Source organism: Rhyacophila brunnea, unplaced genomic scaffold, assembly GCF_057557595.1.
Source record: "Rhyacophila brunnea isolate RB1 unplaced genomic scaffold, BYU_Rbru_1.0 scaffold_20, whole genome shotgun sequence".
Classification (NCBI taxonomy): Eukaryota; Metazoa; Arthropoda; class Insecta; order Trichoptera; family Rhyacophilidae; genus Rhyacophila; species Rhyacophila brunnea.
In genome coordinates this window covers 23647132-23665972 of record NW_028232860.1, presented here as the reverse complement: position 1 = coordinate 23665972, position 18841 = coordinate 23647132, and the positions used below count along the sequence as shown (strand labels likewise).

The 18841-nt window shown below is 31.6% G+C and overlaps 2 protein-coding genes across 2 annotated transcripts; one reads left to right on the top strand and one right to left on the bottom strand.

Annotated features, from left to right (window-relative positions):
* The first annotated feature begins 394 nt into the window (after positions 1 to 394).
* On the top strand, positions 395 to 4539 carry SdhD (succinate dehydrogenase, subunit D). The gene is made up of 4 exons (XM_085948594.1): positions 395 to 513; positions 1146 to 1297; positions 3204 to 3379; positions 4088 to 4539. The coding sequence occupies exons 1-4, from the start codon at positions 468 to 470 to the stop codon at positions 4278 to 4280; spliced, it is 567 nt and encodes a 188-aa protein (XP_085804720.1). The 5' UTR covers positions 395 to 467; the 3' UTR covers positions 4281 to 4539.
* A 2239-nt stretch (positions 4540 to 6778) lies between these two features.
* On the bottom strand, positions 6779 to 16973 carry PTPMT1 (protein tyrosine phosphatase, mitochondrial 1). Its single transcript, XM_085948593.1, has 5 exons — positions 16906 to 16973; positions 16622 to 16768; positions 9965 to 10045; positions 8603 to 8842; positions 6779 to 7146 (listed from the first exon to the last, which is right to left on the bottom strand). Exons 1-5 carry the CDS (start codon positions 16906 to 16908, stop codon positions 7018 to 7020), a joined length of 600 nt encoding a protein of 199 aa, XP_085804719.1. The 5' UTR covers positions 16909 to 16973; the 3' UTR covers positions 6779 to 7017.
* Between the last annotated feature and the right edge of the window lie 1868 nt (positions 16974 to 18841).

Here is an 18841-nt window from a genome sequence, read left to right as displayed (position 1 = left end):
TCCATCAGAATTAAATATTCATAGACAACATATTAAATAAAAGATCAGAAAACAATGCAAAAGTCAAATTTAATTATTCTAGTTTTGAACGAATAAGAAATTTTAAAAATATAATTTGAGAATCTAAAAAAACTCATAATACGCATGAGATGGTTCGTGGTATGTATGGTAAGTACCTACCTAACTATTTAGGTGTGTAAAATATAATTTTTTATACTATTTATTATAAAATTTAATAAACACTTAGACTCAGTTCAATTTTAATAATATTATAAACGATCAATATATTTATTAGGCCACAATAAAACTACAGGTTATGGCCAATAATTGGGAATTGTAAAAAAAAATATTTATTTTTTAGCTTATCATTGATTGGTAGTACGTAAATATTTTCATACTTCATTCCATTCGAAGTGTCTTCGGCAAAATATCTGGTATTGGATAAATAAACTAATATTTCCCTCAAAATGGCTCTTTCGATGTTTATTCGGAGTGCGTCCACGAAATTCAGTGGTAATTTTTAACTCACATCATTTACCTTGACACGAGTCACTCATGAATGTTACATAATAATATTTCCTCCAATCCAACGCCTGTCGTCTGGCATGTTACCACATATTGTTATTGTATATTATAATATTGTATCCCTTTCTGTTTACTTTCTATTAAAACTGCCATAGTTATCATTTATCATAAATAAATTCTATAACTTTCTCGCTCATTTATTTCCAGTAAAAACATCTATTATGAGACCTAACCTTCCTTCACTCTCCTGTCAAAATTGGAATCTTCATTATTTTTAAATCACTCGTCCATTCGTTTCTCAACATCCAAGCCCTCTTTTATTTAAATTGTGTTGTATAATTTAATAGACCCAAAAGTAATATCTGTACCTCAGAACCAGTGTGTCGTATATACGATTTGCAGAAAATGACATAAGTAAGTACAGATTTTGTACACTACAGAAACCTATAGCCGAAAGTCCATACACATATAGTGGCTGAAAAATCTTAAATAGTGTTTTCCCAAAACTGTTCTTTTTGGACATAGGTACTATACATTGTCTCTCAGCTACAGATATGTATTTGAATATTATACATTCTTACAAATAACACTTAAGTATTTGACTGATTATATTTTTTCAGGATGCACTGGTTCTATGCTTAATGTACATGCATCAAGATTCAGTTCTTTCACGTTACAAAATGCTTCACGATTGAGAACAGTTCTGCCCATTCAGCCAATCACTGCCAGTTTTGTAAACATACCGAAAATTCAGCCTGCCATATTCAATACCGTAAGTATTTTGAAATCATAATTAAATCACACCTTGATGTGAGAAGCGGATTACGGACTATTAGGCTGCCATATCACGATAAGTTAAAAAGGTTTGAACCAAAGATATTGGAAGAAAAAGAAAAAAGAAAAAAAAACACCTCAGAAACATACATAGGTACTAGAATAAATCTTTGAAAAAAGTACTTCAGGCAGGTATCTATTATTGGTACCCAGTGGCAAAGGGTGGAGGTTGGCTGTTTAGATCCGACATAAATATTGCACATTTAACTTTGTCAGCCATACGTATTTGTTTTTGTTGAACCCCAAGACTACAATTATTTACAGATGGGATTGGTTAGTTTTTAAAATTCAATTAAACCCTGCCTATACCACCAAACTATAATACTCTTGATAAGCTATGGGCGATCCGACAACGATATTGCACACTTTTTCACATACTTATTTGTTTTCGTTGAATTTAAGAATGGTGTTGGTTAGTTAGTAGGCTGTGGAAATCTGACGAAAATAATGCACAGCTGTTTGCATTTGAACTAAAAGTACAAATTGCAGATGGTTTTTATAATTCTATTAAACCCTGCCTAAACCAAACCATAATAGATAAAAAATATTCTATCTATAAAATATCTGTAGTTATGTATGATTTAATGCCATAATTTTATTTAATTATGGTTTGGTTAGGCAGGGTTTACCATCTGCAATTTGTATTCTTAGTTCAATGATAACAAATAAGTACAGGTGGCCCTCGACTTTTGCACGTAATTGGTTCTTGAAAAGTAGAGGTATTTAAAAATAACATAATCAAAAAGTGTACTGTAAAATATTTATTTATCAATGGGTACAATAAAGTTAACGAGGCGTATTAGCAATCAGGTGTTTTCTTTATAAACTTGTCAAGAGATAGTTGAATACCACCCTTTTACATATTTCAGAACGTGAGAAGGCTAGGGGAGCGGAAGAGAGAGGAGCGACTGCATGGAAGCGCACAGTTTTTGCATTATCAACAAAAATCTAAATTTTAAGAAATGTACGAAACGGCGAATTGAACGAAAATAGAACGTTCTAAAGTCGAGGGCCGCCTGTATGACTGACAAAGTTTAGTGTGCACCATTTATGTCGAATCTCTGCACTCTACCTCCACCCTTCGCCACTGTTGGTACCTTGATTCAAACCACAATAGCCGATTGCCAAATAATGCAATTTGAGAAGTGCTTCAGTTATAAGAAGTATGAATACTAGCTAATGTTATTGTAGTTAGGTAAAACGCACATTGGCCAGAATCCGATGGATGCAGGTTCGTGTACTGCCCGGCATCATATTCTTTTCAACGATTTTTCTAGTAAGTGTGTTTCTAAGGCATTGTCATATTATGTGTGTTCAATGAAGAATATTACATTCTCAAATCTTGTAGATAATTCGTTGAATGAAAAAAAATAGTTTATTGGAAACCTTCCTGTTTAGAGATTGAGCCTAAATGTATGAAAGTGATGGTAAAAAATGACCACCGGGACAACTGATTTTCTCACAAAGCCAGATAATATACTAATTACGTTTTAGGATCAGAGAAACTTATCTATACATGGCATTTCAATTATATCAAATTGGAACTCGTTTGAGCAGTTTTTGTAGAGAAATAAGAGAATGTACCATGACCATTTGCGTTAATTACAACTGTATCGTAATAATTAATCACTCCATTTGTATTTATTATATTGTACTCTGCAGAACTATGTATCATCAACCATCACAGTGATCGTGTGGAACTGTTTTGTTCTCTTACCTCTTTTAAATGAAATTACTCCGAATTTTAGTAGTGACACAGTCTACATCGGCTATCTAATAATTCTTATAGTAGTACATATCGTATATTGCTGTTCATCTAAGTTCTTATGTTGGGTTGATTCCAGACATACAGCACAGCCGCCCCAGCAAAGGCTGCCGAGGGTTCAAGCACGACCACACTGTGGATTGCGGAGCGAATTGTATCCGCCTCTTTGGTTGCTGTCGTACCTCTGGCCATCGCTTTCCCTTCAAAGCCTTTAGACGTGCTGCTTGCTGTCAGTCTTGTCGCACATACTTACTGGTAAATGAGAAAAAACAATTGACTTGTTTGTAGAATTTATATGTCATACAGGAAAATTGTCTAGCTGATATATAATAAAAAAGCATGACTGATTCCAAAAGTGAAAAATATCCCCTTTAGATCAGCAGTAAAATGTTTTAGCAGAGCTATATCTCTGGGCTCAGATTGATGAAAGTATCTCCAGTTATATTTCGTAGTGTCTTATTTAACACTGAAACATGAAAAAAATAACGCCGCCGGCTGCGGTTGAACTTTCAACTTGTCGGTTAACATCAGAATGCGCTGCGCATTGCGTCACTGACGTTACTGCGTGAGCGATGATTTTAAGGAACAATAAATCACACCCCTACAATACCACAACAATAAAGCGAGAAATCGTAGTTATAAATGATTCTTTATTATTCTTTCAAAGTTTCATTTTGCATATTTCACCCACTGTGTAGAGGTGAGGTTAGGTTAGCAACATTCTCTTGCTCAGTTTGTCCAATAGATGGCAAGCAATCTTTGTAAGATTGTTTAAATATAACTTCACTCTCGATAGATAAACATTTAACTTCATCCACTAGGGAATTTTACCCTACTTAACTTTAATTTGTTTTTTACTAATTGCATCATTTAAGATCATTCTACAAACAAATCCTATCGCAATACGATGAGTATGTAATTATGATAAGGTCATTTCATATTTAATGTTTTACACTTTTTCAGGGGATTTGAAGCTATCATTTCCGAATACGTCCGAGTTCTATTATTTGGAAGTGTCATTCCTAAGATCGCACACATACTCCTGATTGCCCTGATGATGACCACCCTCGGAGGCCTTTTCTACTTAATATTTGACGACATCGGCTTCGCTGGCGCCATCAGAAGATTGTGGAATATCAAACCGAAGCAATCCTAATCGATTCAGTTTTATGTATATTCTGTGCCTACACAAAAACGAAACACTCAAAGTGTGTTAAACAGTATTTTAGTTGGAAATTTTGATTCTTTTTCAAGTTTCGTTCGGTGAAATATTATTTTTGAACACTCTCATTTCCTTTAAAAACTTTAGATTGAATCAAATTTACTCAGTTTATGATTAATTTACAGCACATTAATTTTGTATTTGAAATTGTTGAATGTTTATTTATTTTAAATAAAAGAATTATGTAATATTGAAAATATTTAATTTAATTACCTGTATAATTAAAATTAAGTTAATAACATTACATTTCTTTAAAAACTTTAACGCATAATATTAATTCCATTATAATCTCCAGTACAACATGAACACAATTGGGTAGTAAATTACCAAATTTGGTATTGAAAGACATTTACAAATTGATAGATATTTTAAATACATATAAGTAGAAATGTGGGTACTGCTACTGTAATGTTATTGGAAACATACCATATAAGCGTGAAGTTCGATAGTTTTGACATAATGTAGTTAGAGCGAGAGAAAACGATGCAATAGGCTTCATGTAAAAGAACAGTCAGAAATAACGTTTACGGTAAAAATAATTAAATTTACCCTTTGTAATTCGTGTACAGTAGAAGAAATCACACTCTGCGCAAGGTTAAGTTGTTCCACTAGTATAGTTACTATGATAGTAACACATATGTGTATTGTGACAATACCAAAGCTTAATTAGATTTAAATAAAAATAATTTCAAGTAAAAGACATTTTAATAGTTTTTTTTAATTGCAAATTTATTTTTGAATTCATTTTTTTTTTGGATACGTAAATTGTATTTAATTACATGTTAAGTAATTAAGTCACTTAATAAATGTCCATAGTAGCACTACGTAACACTCCCACTTGACAATAAACTTAAAATAATTAACAAGATTTATGATAATCGCTGTCACTGGTCATTTGTGAAACGAAAGCTACATAACAATAATATTCGTAATCTGGGATAATAGAAAATTTACTGTACATACAAGTATTCTTTGCGTAAGAACAAAACTGGAGGAATACCTGTAATTAGTAGTCACAATTTTTTACACAAATTACACACAGTAGTGAGATTACTACGAGAAGTACTACGGCCTGTCAGGTACACGTTATTACCAATGGACCAAAATATCATGGCTGGGACATCATAGGGACCATTTACGGTGCTAAGAATCCCTCCTGCTCTTTCACACATATACCACCGACGTCATGATGCAACAGCCATTATTTTTGGTCCGTCTATAAACAGATTGTAACCAAATCAGCCTATGTTTATATATTACAATTTAATGACTATGTATTTGAGAAACTAAAAATAAAAATAATATTGATTCAACCCAAAGATTTTGAAGAAACCCTTCTTCTGTCGGATAGAACATTCTGTGGTTTCCCTATCAAAATCACTGTAGTAAGATCCAGTTTGTCAAAGGTACAATTTAGCAAGTGCAGTATTACAAGGGTCTAAGTGTCAACTTTTGTATTGCCTAAAATTGAAACAACCTGCAGTACTATGTATGTAATTTTTATTTATGCAAGTTCAACGAACTGTTCCTCTCTCTTTTTACTGTTTGTATGAAAATTAGTAGCCAGAGGTCCTTTATGCTTCACATTCATGATATATTTAGGTCCCATTGAGGGTTCGTAAAATCTTCGTGACTATCACACCGTGTCGTGTGGAAAAATTAAAAATTATGTTTTGGTTCGTGAATTATTAATAATATTATAATCAAATTAATTTACTTTACATATTTTTTCTTAAAAGATAAATACAAAACTAATATTAATGACTTATCATAAACCCCTATTTCCACAAGCAATAATTAGCTTTTGTGTTATTTTGCTACAAATGCTTTTGACTAATTCACTTCGATTTTCAGCAAATAGACAATTTTTTTTATCTGGTGGTCCCGTTAAGAGCGTACATAAGTGAAACGGCAAATAACTTTCAGCTGTATGTAGAATGAAATTACGGCCGCGTTGTCATTCGGAGAGCGATAGTCAAGGCGTCTGCACGTCGATTCGTTTTGTCATGGCGTCGGATGAAAATATTCTTAAATCGTGTAAAGATGACTAAAAAACTTTACGTATGTACTTAAAAAAGAAAAGATGTCAATGAATATACTATTATTATTATGAATATAATAATAAACATAACATAAAAAGGACGCATGTTGAACTTTTATGATAAATTATATTTCGTTCGGCTTCGGTCATTTGCACCCGCGCATCGCCCAGTCACGATCTTTTTAGACCATGCCTCAGCTGAGGTATAGCCTTAAGCAAACATTGTCTTTGTTGCAGCTTACGACATATTTGTGGATACAATTGCAATTACTAAATTAATTAATGAAACAAACATAAATAGTACATTATTTTTAAGTACAAAGCAGTGATGCACTACTTATAGGCGACAGACAGAAGAATAAAAGAGAATTATCGGTAGATATAAGTGTTAGATATTTAAATTGTTGTATTTGCCCGTCCAACGTATATATATAAAAAAAAATTAACACCTTTTAAAATATTTCGTAAATTATCAAGCACTCCGGGTTGTAAAATAGACCATTTTGACCGTCAGCTCTATGTTTATAGAATAAGGTTTTTTCAACATCTTTGGTTCAATTCTCTAGAAACAAAATATAGGTACATTGGTTATTTTTAAATTAATTATTTACATTTTATGAATCATAAATTTTAACTACTATTGATTACATGATTCTTATAAAATATTGAGAGGGCATCCCATTGCTTTGTGTGGAGTAAAATGTGTGGTCTTCTTTCCCTCATATATTCTACCGCCAACTCAGGAGTCCATTTGTTTTTCTGAAAAAAAAATATATTTCAATATAAGTATAAAAGTAATTTATAAAGTATGGCAACAGCCGTCCCATTCTCTGGAGTTTGCGATCAAATTGTTACATTGTCGTATCGGTGATTGTTCTTAAAACAAAAATAAATCACTATTTTCACTCTGAGATAGAGCATATCAGCGAATTGCCCAAGTTTCTGATATCACTTCAACTACAGTCAGCACATTCTGCAAGTGTGACATATGTCAGTGAGGGTCGTCAACCCAAGCCTTGTCAGCGGAACGCTGTGAGATAGCAGCAATGTGAGAGTCATCCATATTACCCAATAATTGTGACCAATAATAGCTTAACGCAATATATCGAATATTCATTTCAATAAAAAGCGAGTCATAGTTGATGGAGTATAGTACTCTCTACCAACACGCATCAGACGGTGGTACACTCTATCATAATTCCAGGACTTAGCATATCTCACCACGAAGTATCTGGCACTGTTAACTTCGCACCTGTATTTTGTATTATTGTATTTCTTTATTCGGTAAAATAAACTCTCCTCAATTCACTCGAGCAACCTCCAACCAGTTTTTTATCCTCTACTCCTTCAGCCCCAAAATGGTGACCACACAACAATCTCCGGCCCATTCATCACCAACATCATCACTGCCAAAGTGTTAACTTTTAAACACCTGGTGGTGTTTTAGTAGTTTAGGTAGTCTTTCTGTCATCATATTTATTCCAGAAAATGAATGAATTCCTACAATATGGAAGGTGACTTTTTTACGAGGAGAGAAATGGGGTAACATTTCAAAAAGTTGCTTTTGCTCTGGGTCTTGATAAGCATATACAAAGATTAATAAATCAATACTCGATAAAAATTAAATTCTAAATTCTATTTGAGTGATTTTTTGGAACCTGGGTTTCGTCTTTCAGTATTTTCAGACACTGCACAGTGACACAAAATATAGTTAATTAACGTTTTTATATCAAAATAATACATTAAAAGATTATTATTTAGTAAAGAAGTATGTAGAAAATAATGGAAATAGCGTACATTAACATAGATACCCACTATTAATAAATTCAAAGCAATAGAACTAGGTAAAGTATTGAAAATTAGGTAATGAGAAATTTCTTTTATTTTGTTAACTGTCAATTCATGGTGGAACTGCATTGTATTGTTGTTTTTATTTAATAAAATGCAATTTTTTTATAGTACTTATTCCACTTTAATTAATATATTAGGACCGGTTTCGTCCGCCTTAGTGGGACATTTTCAACTGAATACATTTTTTTAAAACAATATTTATCAAACAAAATTCAAAGGAATAGAATGTACCTATTGTTATATTATTTCTATCGCTTTGAATTTTGTTTGATAAATATTGTTTTAAAAAAATGTATTGCAGAAATAATCTGAAGATTAATAGAACCGATGCTTTTGTATTTGAAATTTATATTTCATTACTTACCATCATCAGATAGCACCCGACTAATGTAGCACTTCTGGTTCTGCCAGCTTTACAATGAACGTAGACTGTTCCGCTGTTTACTTGATCGTTGATTGACTCTGTTGAGTTCATAATTTTACCGTTCAGTGGTAAAAAGCGATTGATAAATTTAACTCCTTGCAATAATTTGTCTTGGCACGGAGCTTCAAATATGTCGGTTGTAGCGAGTTGTAGAAACTCTATATTATGGTCCTTCCATCCCTAAAACATAAATTATAGGTTGATAATCATAATAACAAATAAAATCAGTAAATTTGATGTTTACCTTTTTGTTCTGAGTTTCACTGGTACTATTAGACGGTGGCGAAGGGTGGAGAGGTAGGCTGTTAAGATCCGACATAAATAGTGGACACTAAACTTTTTCAGACATGTATTTGTTGTCATTGAATCATACAAGAGACAAGGTAGTTTAAAACTTGGGTTCTCATTTCACTAAAACCAAAAACATTGTCTTTTTACTTAGCGGGGCAGTATAAGTATCGGATAAAAATACGTACTATTATTTAAGACGGTAGATATAATATGACCCCCCGTCATTGTAAATGCACGGCTGTAAAATTAATGCACGATACTTATACGATATTTTAAAACTTGTAGATATAAAAAATTATACAATTGCCGGTTATATATTTTAATGCAAACTTTTTATATGGGTTTTAAATAATTCGATAACTAAGCGAAAATTCTAAAAATTAGTTAAGGCTATACCTCAGCTGAGGCATGGTCTAAAAATATCGTGACTACGCGATGCGCAGATTGTGCAAATGACGCGACCCGAACGAAATATAATTTGTCATAAAAATCCAACATACGTCCATTTAATGTAATGTTTATTGTTATATTATTAATAATAATAGTATATTCATTGACATGTTTTCTTTTTCAAGTACATGCCGAACATTTTTTAGCCATCTTTACACAATTAAGAATATATTCCTCCGACGCCATCACAAAACAAATTGACGTGCTCACAAGTTGACTATCGCTCTTCGAATGGCAACGCAGCCAAAATTACGTCCCACATAGTGTTGAAAATTATTTGCCGTTTCTCTTATGTACGCTCTTAAGTATGTAGTTACTAACCACGGAAATACCTGTCAAAAGATTCATATTTTATTTTATTCATGAGACGTTTGCTAGGTAAAAAAGTGTCTCGAAACAAGGTGATTTCTTGAGTTTCACTGAAGATTTTACTTAACAAAAGGCAATATTGGAGATCCAGCCAGGATCCGAACCGAGAATTTGTCGCATATCCGAGTGTAAACCTATGGGTAGCTATGGAAGTCAGCTGAATTAAAATGATTTCAAATGATATCCACTTACCACATCATCATTTGAAAATATCTTCAATTCGTATGTTTCATTCATAGAAACAACTCCCTTCACATTTTCTTCTTGTTTTAACTAAAAAAAAATATATATATATTTAGTAGGTACATATGTAAGTAAATGAATTTCTTAGCTTTCTCTGTAGTCTTATAATTATTAACATAAATAAAATAACAGTCGTCCCCATAGAGAAGTAATGCTAGAATACCCGCCTCTGAAGATAAGAGTGTGGGTTTAATTTCTGCATTTGAAAAAAATCACAGTGATTTTTACAATGTGAATTTGATTCATGGTAAGGACTGAATGAGTCCTTCTTCTTTGACCATGTCCGATCTAATAAGATCATATGGGCCTCCACAGAGTGGAGGTTTGTATTAACATATTTAGATTTTACGAGAAATGGATTTCAGGCACTTGCTCAACCTATTAGGTCCATACTCTGACTCATACACATATTGAAAAACCGTATGTGAACTTGCCAGCCCCAGGATTCGAACCTAGGACCCACGACGCTATAGGCCGACGCTTAAACCGCGCGGCAATCGTGGGTGTTAGGCTCATAAAAAACCTGATGTAATCTCCACTTTTACGATGCATTTTATATTCTCTGCATTGGACCTACAGTAGTAGGTAAATACTTAACTCATTAAATACCATTAGGTATTAAAAAAATAAAACTTTATACACATATCTTTTTAAAAGTATATCATAAAGACTTGTATTTCGGTTTGATTTCATTATGATTCCAAGAGATGGTAGTGTGCGCATAATATATTAAATTATTTAAAACAATCGACCGAGGTTAGTATTATGAGCGTAAAGTATGTATGGGCATTTTCGCCAAAGTTTGTACATGTTTGAAATTTAGGTAATATTATTTTTTCACTCAAATTAACCATTTTTATATAGCTAGCAGATTCCTTGTTCTATTGCTGAATTGGTAATAGCAATTTTTCAGCAAAATATTGATTAATAGAATATTTATATCATTTTTATTATGAAATTGGGCATAATAAGTTTCCGTTCCGTGACTACGAAACTAAGCTTATAAAACATGAATGAGACACTTTTTATCACTTAAAAGAGAAAAAAAAAGAAATTTGAAAAAACCAATCAATGTTCATTCTGCTATTTTTTTAAAGACAGTAATCACTTTTACTAAATTTTATTGGAAAAATACATAATTTTTGTTATTTAATAATCAAATGAAAAATAGTTAAGGCATATGGGTTTAAATTTGACATAAGCACCATAAAAAATAACAATTCCCTAGTAGATACGAAATCAGAGGTTTTAAAAGTGTTGGAATTAATAATATTTTTTTCCTAACAAATTTTATAAACATTTTTGTAGTCGGTAGAATAAATTATAAGAATAAAAATAGTATACCTCTAAATAAGAACCTCATATTATTGATATGCTGAATTTGTGAAGTGACACCTTTTCTTGAACCTATCATATTGTAGGTTAAAATTCAGTGCAAATATTTTTCAAAAAAAAAATCTAATACTAAAAAACACGAAAGTGTAAACAAATATAATTTTATTCATTTTCATAAGCTAACATTACAAATTATAAGTTTAAAACATTCACAAGATGGCATGAAAGATTTCTGTTATTATTGCGTTTTTATTAAATTATAAAAAAATGACTCATAAAAGAAAGCAATTCAATGAATATTTGTCGAGGAACGTTTTTTTTTAAATTTAGTACACAACAATTATGATTTAAGAAACAATTATTATAATAGCGTGTATTTGACGGCAGTACGTTTTGGTCGCCGCGGAGGATTTCGGAACATTAGTGTATAGAAAATTAATAATTGGTTCCTTAATTAGTGTATAGGTTTAACGGTATGCAATGTATTAGAATAACTATTATAAATTGTTTTTTTATAATTTTATTTTCTTTTCTATTGATAGCTATTAATTGATAATTGATATTATTATATTGATAGATATTAATTGTTAACTTGATAATTATTATATTGAGGGTTTCTTATATCCATCGACCGTGTTAGTCTAGGATCAACGAGTTCAGGCAATACACAATTCATATAAATCTTGTCACTTGTGATGTGAAGAGTAATATTGTTTTTATTATTCAATGAAATAGGTTCTTACCTCAATATATGTTTTACTTGAGTTAAATAATTACTAATAAATGCCTAAGGTGATTCCATTCAATTCAACTCGGCATTAAATATATTAAATTCTAAAAGTTTTGTACTATTTCATTTGAGTCGTTTTATGCGATCCTGGTTTCGCCTTTCGACATCGTCAGGATGCGAACTCATCAAATATACACTGACAACGAAAGCAGCTAATTCTCACTTAACAATAAATTAATACAATAAAGTAAGGTAAAAACTTTATCACCTACCTATTAAGTCAAAGTGCACAATGAAAAATTTAACAAACAATTAATTATGAATAGTTGAATTGTGGCAGTATGAAAAAAAAAGATTTTACCACAAACCATCTGAAAAATACATACATCATAAAACATATACGTGATTTTGTGCCCCAAAACACTTATTTTATTATTATTTTGACGATTAGGAAAATAATGACACATGTTTCAGTGGCCATTACTATGACAGCATTCGAAAACGTATTTTACTTTAAATTTTCTACAAATTTACTATTTGTGACATAAACCACTTAAGATTGATAATAAATAGACCTTGAAAAATAATATTATTTTGTTTCTATTGATAATGCCAATAAACATACTCCTGGATACGTCCCTTTGAAAATAACAAAACATGGCCACCCAGGTACATAAAAACTGTATTAAGTACATGCAAAGTTTTTCAAATCGCTTAAAGCCCAACCAAGTAGGTATTTATCAAAATTATTAAAGTCCACCTATATTTTATCTAAACTGCTCAAGTCCAAAATATTTTTTTTTTATAAATGTTGCACCGAACGAATACCTTTAGGACTTCTTTGTAGCCATCGTGGTTATAAGATTCAATTATCTTACAATATCTCACATGCTGCAACCATTTGTATTACAAGATAATAAATAATATAATATAACTACATTTTTCTCAGTTTGACATTCAGTGGTATTTTATGATGTTTGATTTGTCAACACAAATTATAACACCTGGTCTACATCATGTGGTCTTGCCAATTTGATTGTTACTGCAATGCGAGTAAAGGTCATTTTTCTATGAGTTAAAATACTGTTCGCAATGGATAAAATTTTGGAAAAAAAAGACTCTGCCTTGAAATTCAGAAGCCTACTAAGGTTAGAAATGAGAAATTAGACAAACTATATGGATTAATCGATCAAATGGTCTCTTTTTGTTAATTTTGCAAAATAATTATATTTCTAAATTGTCTGAAAATAGGATAAATACATGAAAACGTATGATGTGTTTTGGTAATATAGCGTCACTAATTGTACCGAATTTATAGGGTTTTATTTATTTTTTCATTGTTAATTATTATTTATAGTATTACTTGAATGTTATATTATAATAAGAAAATATTTTTATTGTGCAGTATATATTATTTTGTGAGTAAAAATCATTCAAAATTGGCTGATGTATACTCAAACTAAAATGGCTTTAAAATATTTATTTTTCTGATATTAAAAAAAGTACGTGGGTTAATCAATCAAATGTATTATTTTACCCATTTCTTTCATACAATAACACCTGCAAAACTATTATTGAGTTCAAAAATTCACTGTGGCGTGACAGTCGTTTTGGCCAATTTCGAAAACAGGACCGACTATTTTTCATTTATTTTAAAAAGTAAAGCGAATCAGAAAATTTTAATGACACAAAAAGTGTTATTTGAATATTATTTATTAGATTTTAAATAAATAAAGTGTTTATTATGTGTCAATTCCTGTTAAACGTCCTTGCCATTTCCACGATTCTGAGAAGACAGGAAAAAACGGGTCCAATGGCCTTAACGTTCATCTTTTTTGGGGACATTTTCGGAATGGAACGAAATGGTAACGGAATGTAATTTGTAAAGCTAAAGTTACATGTTACCATAAAAACAAATTTTTGTTTTATGAAATTTATTTGAATTTTTGATAGTCAGATATATATTCAACGTGCGTCACAATAACAAAACAAATCAAACTTAATCACTAAAATAGACATATTTTATAATAAATTTCACAATACTAGTAAAATAAGGTAGGTAATAATTTTGACACACTATACATTACCATAACTTTTATTTGGCATTTATATTATTTGTAACTCAGATAAAAAATATTTTAAAGCAAATTAACAATATATGAAAAAAATTAAATCAGCAAGGGATTCGGACGCGAGTTCCTAGCACGGCACGGAGTATATAACTTTTACGAAAATAATTACAGTCGAACTCGGTTATTACGATCTCGGATGTAATAAGGAAACATTCGGTTTATGATTTTCGCCATACATTTAATTTATTCACTGTTATAACGAGCAACTTATCGGATATACCGAGCTAAAATACTGTTAATGTGTTGATCGTTTTAAAACATTTCGACCCTAAACATTAAAATTCGATTTGACAGGATGCCACCGGGGTCGGATTACGTTTATGACACTAGTAAAGTGTCTAAGTACCTACCTTATTGGTGTTTCGCCGACAATAATAAAAAAGTATCCACGCACATGGTTGAAAAATCCAAGGTTTGTGAAGTCCGTAGGTACCTACCAGCGTTCATTACAATAAACAACTTCTTTTGTAGTTTATGAATGCCATGCTCGTTTCAGGGATTTTTACGATGGTTTCCAAATTTTTTATTTTCGACTTTTTGTGTAATGTGACATTCTCATTTAAAAATACCTATTCTCTGATATAACGAGTAACGCTTATAACAAGCAAATTCAGTCGGTCCCATCTTCCTCGTAATAACCAAGTTCGACTGTATGCTGTCTTGAAATTTACTTGTATTCATCAACATAAAATGTAGCTATACAGGTTGATTGTAATCAAGACGTACTTTTCTGACATTTCGCGAATACCTACAGTTCCAGGTATTAAATCTAACAGGGTACACATTTCTGTTAAACGTGACAAAAAATACTTTTTCATACATTTTTATAAATTTCTATGCCTAAAATGTATGGAGAAGTTTTAAAATTTTGGTGGCGTATAACAGAAAGAGTATGACAGAGCCAGTGCCTGTCTCGCAATTATTTCAGTCTGGTGTTTTTTCTTTTCCTTCTGTTGTTTTTTTATCTCTCCATACTTTTATCTGCGCTAGTTTTGCGTATTCAGACATATCACATACTTTTTTAATCTTTATTATATAGTCAGGTTATTTTCTATATTTTTTAATGAAAATATTTTTGTTTTTCATACGAACAGACAAAATAAAACTTTTTATAATCTATGAAGAACTAAACACACAATGTAAACCCAACTTTATGCATTCCATTTCGTTACTTTTACATTCCACATATACGTTACCACCAATATAGTTTCGGAAAGGAAGTAACGGATTCTGTTTCAGAAGTGTTTGAAGCCAAAATTTAGCTTAGTTTTAATGTTAAACCTGCGATATGTTTTATTATATCTGTAGTATGAAAGATAAGCTCCATATGTATAGTATGTGAAATGGAAATATGTGATTTCTTACCTTACAAATCGTGGTACCAGTAGTGGAACTTCTTAAATGACTAACCCAGAAAGCAACCTGTTCCGATAGCGATACCGACACACACCAACAATTTAAATTGTAAATGGCGATCAGTGTTATACAAAAGTGTTGCTACATTAAAAAAAATACATATTTATAGTGGAAATTTTTCGCCTTCATGCTAAAATTGTGGTAACGGAGTGTGGAATTCCACTTTTTCAAATACCCTGGGACACACTTTAAACGTGATTTTTTTCAATATTGGTCCAAATTTACGGAAAAACTGTATATTTTCCAAAAATATATAATGTAAGCTGTTGAAGACATTTCAAATTTAATTTTACACACTCAAAATTAATGACGAAATCAGACATTGTTTATTTGAATTTAGGGGTGGGACATGGTAAAAACACACTACCTTTCGATCTAAATAATCAATTAAAAATATATACATGTTAGACAGTTGTATTTAACTGATCGAATAAAGTAAATTAATAAATTTTCATGTTAAAAATACATAACTTTCCAATATTCTACAATATAATAACTATGAAAAAATCAATCAAAGTCATGGGACATGCCAAAAACGCAATGTACAAACTTTCGCGAAAATGCCCGTATACACATTCATTTTCTATGGCCGGCCTTGCACACACGGAATTGTAGAGTGTAAACGCGCTTGTGGTAAACATCCGGTTGAAGAATAATTTGAAGAAGAGAAGTGTGCCTAATCTTTGGGAAGTGGTTAACATGATTGTGGGAAAAGTATTCACAGGGCATAATGTTTGTATAGGTACATTATCACCATTGGTTGGTTAAGTATGTAAATATACTTATTGAAGATAATAGAGAATCAATAAAGTTTAGAGATGTTTTCCAGTTTGGAAACAGAAAAAAGGATTATGTTCTATAAATAATAGTGTTTATACCAAAGAGATTGGACTCCTCCCTTATACCACGACTGAAAATACGCAATTATTTGATTGTTTTCCAATCCAAAAATCTGTACTGAGTAACAATAAAATATTGCACAAGTTTAAATACCTGCGCAGCCATTGACCTGAATGGAAGAGCCCCTAGAATGATGGAGTCATCCATTCTGTCATACCACCTCCTGCTAGACACCTTTTCCATAAAAACATTATAAACTAATGTCGGATAGAACGTAAATCGAGCAAACATAGTGGTCACCTATATTTCGAACAAAAAATAAATTAACATGTGGTAAGTGTTAACACAATTAGCAGATATTTCATCAAAGTAGTTCAAGAGCGAGACTCGTAGATAATCAAGTACATTGCGGTTTTAAATTTGTAATACCTACTCACCATGGTGAAAGTTTTTTTGGAGGGGAGTGAAAGACCTACTTATCTGTCAGATTTGACAGCTGTGTAATAGCCATAGACTAATATATTTTTACTGTACCATAGACTAAAATAGAATAAATACATAGCTTTTTCAGATTTATTATGCTACACATCAACAATATTATTAACTCAGGCGAAGTTTTAAACCAATTATTTTAATTAATCTACTGCGAATAAATGAATGATTTGTAATGAATAAAATACCCTGTCTACTAAAATCAATAGTAAATTACTAATATCACTTTCTCATGAGCGCATTTAACCATTTTGGGGCTCTAATCACAACACCAATATTCCCCACCCATTTTTTTTTTAAATTTTAACTAGATAACCAAAGAGATTGGTTCAAAAATCATAAATTACATGAATAATTTATTAATTTCTTCTACCTATACAACATAGTAAGTAAAAAAAAATAATACATCTAGATGAGGATCCGCCGATCAGGTCCTTCACAATTTTGCCAAGCTCTTCCGTCCTACTGACCGCCAGGACATTTTTCAATTCGTCGACATTCTTAAAGATATCTGCAATTCGCAGCTGTACTCTGTGTCGTTCATATTTAGTGCAATAACAGTTTGTAAAGGTGTAAAATTAAATAATATAAATACATACTTACCAAAGACATGTCCAATCTCTTTGATACTTATAATACTATAAAGATTTCAATTTCGATACTATAAAGCTTTCAATATCTTAGGTCTCCCCATGCATATAAAATGTCTCCCCAGTCCTCTGGATACTCCAAGACTATCAAAACAGCGACTGCATTACCTTTTCAGATTTCTATTCAGAATAATATGTTGTCTGTAATCACATGAGACCATTCAACATCTCACATGTGATCATTTCAATAGCTGACCATTAATCCCATGAAAATGAGTCAGGTATTTCTATACACAGGTCTTAATGGACCTCAAAGTCAATTTAAAGATTAATCTAGTTTTTTAATAGAAAAAACACCATGCTGTGACATAATGCTGTTAGCATTGAAGTAAGGATTTTAATCGCCTCATCTGTTACAGGAATACCCAATAAGTTGATGGATTCAAGTAACTTGATGCTGGGGACAACAGTTTGAAATGATTCTATTAGTCTATTTTTTAATCATCCAATCCACCACCGGTGACGTGTAGTTCACTCTTATAGACCAAAAACCATATTGTTCTTCCCAAAAGATCTTGTAAAACAACATGGCTGGAATCCCCATGACTACCATTGCGCAGATACCAAACATCGGAATTTTAAATCAAAATTGATGACAGAGGGTGCGTCATTAAACAAAAGTATAATGGTCTCAGGGGGTCACTCTGTTGGACTCAAAATATGATCTCTGAACAACAGATGAGATAGTTCTGTATGTATCATGTTTATCGTAGATAACAGTAGTATTTTGGAATAACACTAACAAGAAATTTGGCCTGACTCATTAAATTAAAAACATTACAAGAATTCAGTTTGAGCAATCAATCTCCTCAAGATCTCGCAGCATATATTATGTACTGCATTTAAACCTGCTTTGTGATGTGTAGTGGAAAAACGAAAGAGACAATCACATTCAATAGCAAGACTCTAGCAGTTCCATTACCTGTATACATCAGTGGCGAAGAGTGGAGGTAGGCTGTTAAGATCTGACATAAATAGTTCACACTAAGCTCTGTCAGTCACGCGTATTTGTTTTCATCGAACCATGACCATAATTTACAGATGGCGTTTATTAGTTTTTAAAATTCAATTAAACGCTGCCTAATCCAAGCCATAGTAGATAATAGTCAAAAAATATTTGTTTATCTATAAAATATCTAAAGTTACGCCATTAAACCACACATACTTTAGATATTTTGTAGATAGAATATTTTTTTATCAATTATGGTTTGGTTAGGCAGGGCTTAATGAA

Excerpts from the sequence above, each read along its gene's own strand:
- SdhD (XM_085948594.1), top strand. The coding sequence starts at position 468 with ATGGCTCTTTCGATGTTTATTCGGAGTGCGTCCACGAAATTCAGTG. Across the intron at positions 514-1,145 it reads TGCGTCCACGAAATTCAGTG|GATGCACTGGTTCTATGCTT; the intron begins GTAATTTTTAAC and ends ATATTTTTTCAG. Across the intron at positions 1,298-3,203 it reads AGCCTGCCATATTCAATACC|ACATACAGCACAGCCGCCCC; the intron begins GTAAGTATTTTG and ends GGTTGATTCCAG.
- PTPMT1 (XM_085948593.1), bottom strand. Across the intron at positions 10,046-16,621 it reads TCAGGTCAATGGCTGCGCAG|TTAAAACAAGAAGAAAATGT; the intron begins GTATTTAAACTT and ends ATTTTTTTTTAG. Across the intron at positions 7,147-8,602 it reads TCGGGTGCTATCTGATGATG|AAAAACAAATGGACTCCTGA; the intron begins GTAAGTAATGAA and ends TTTTTTTTTCAG.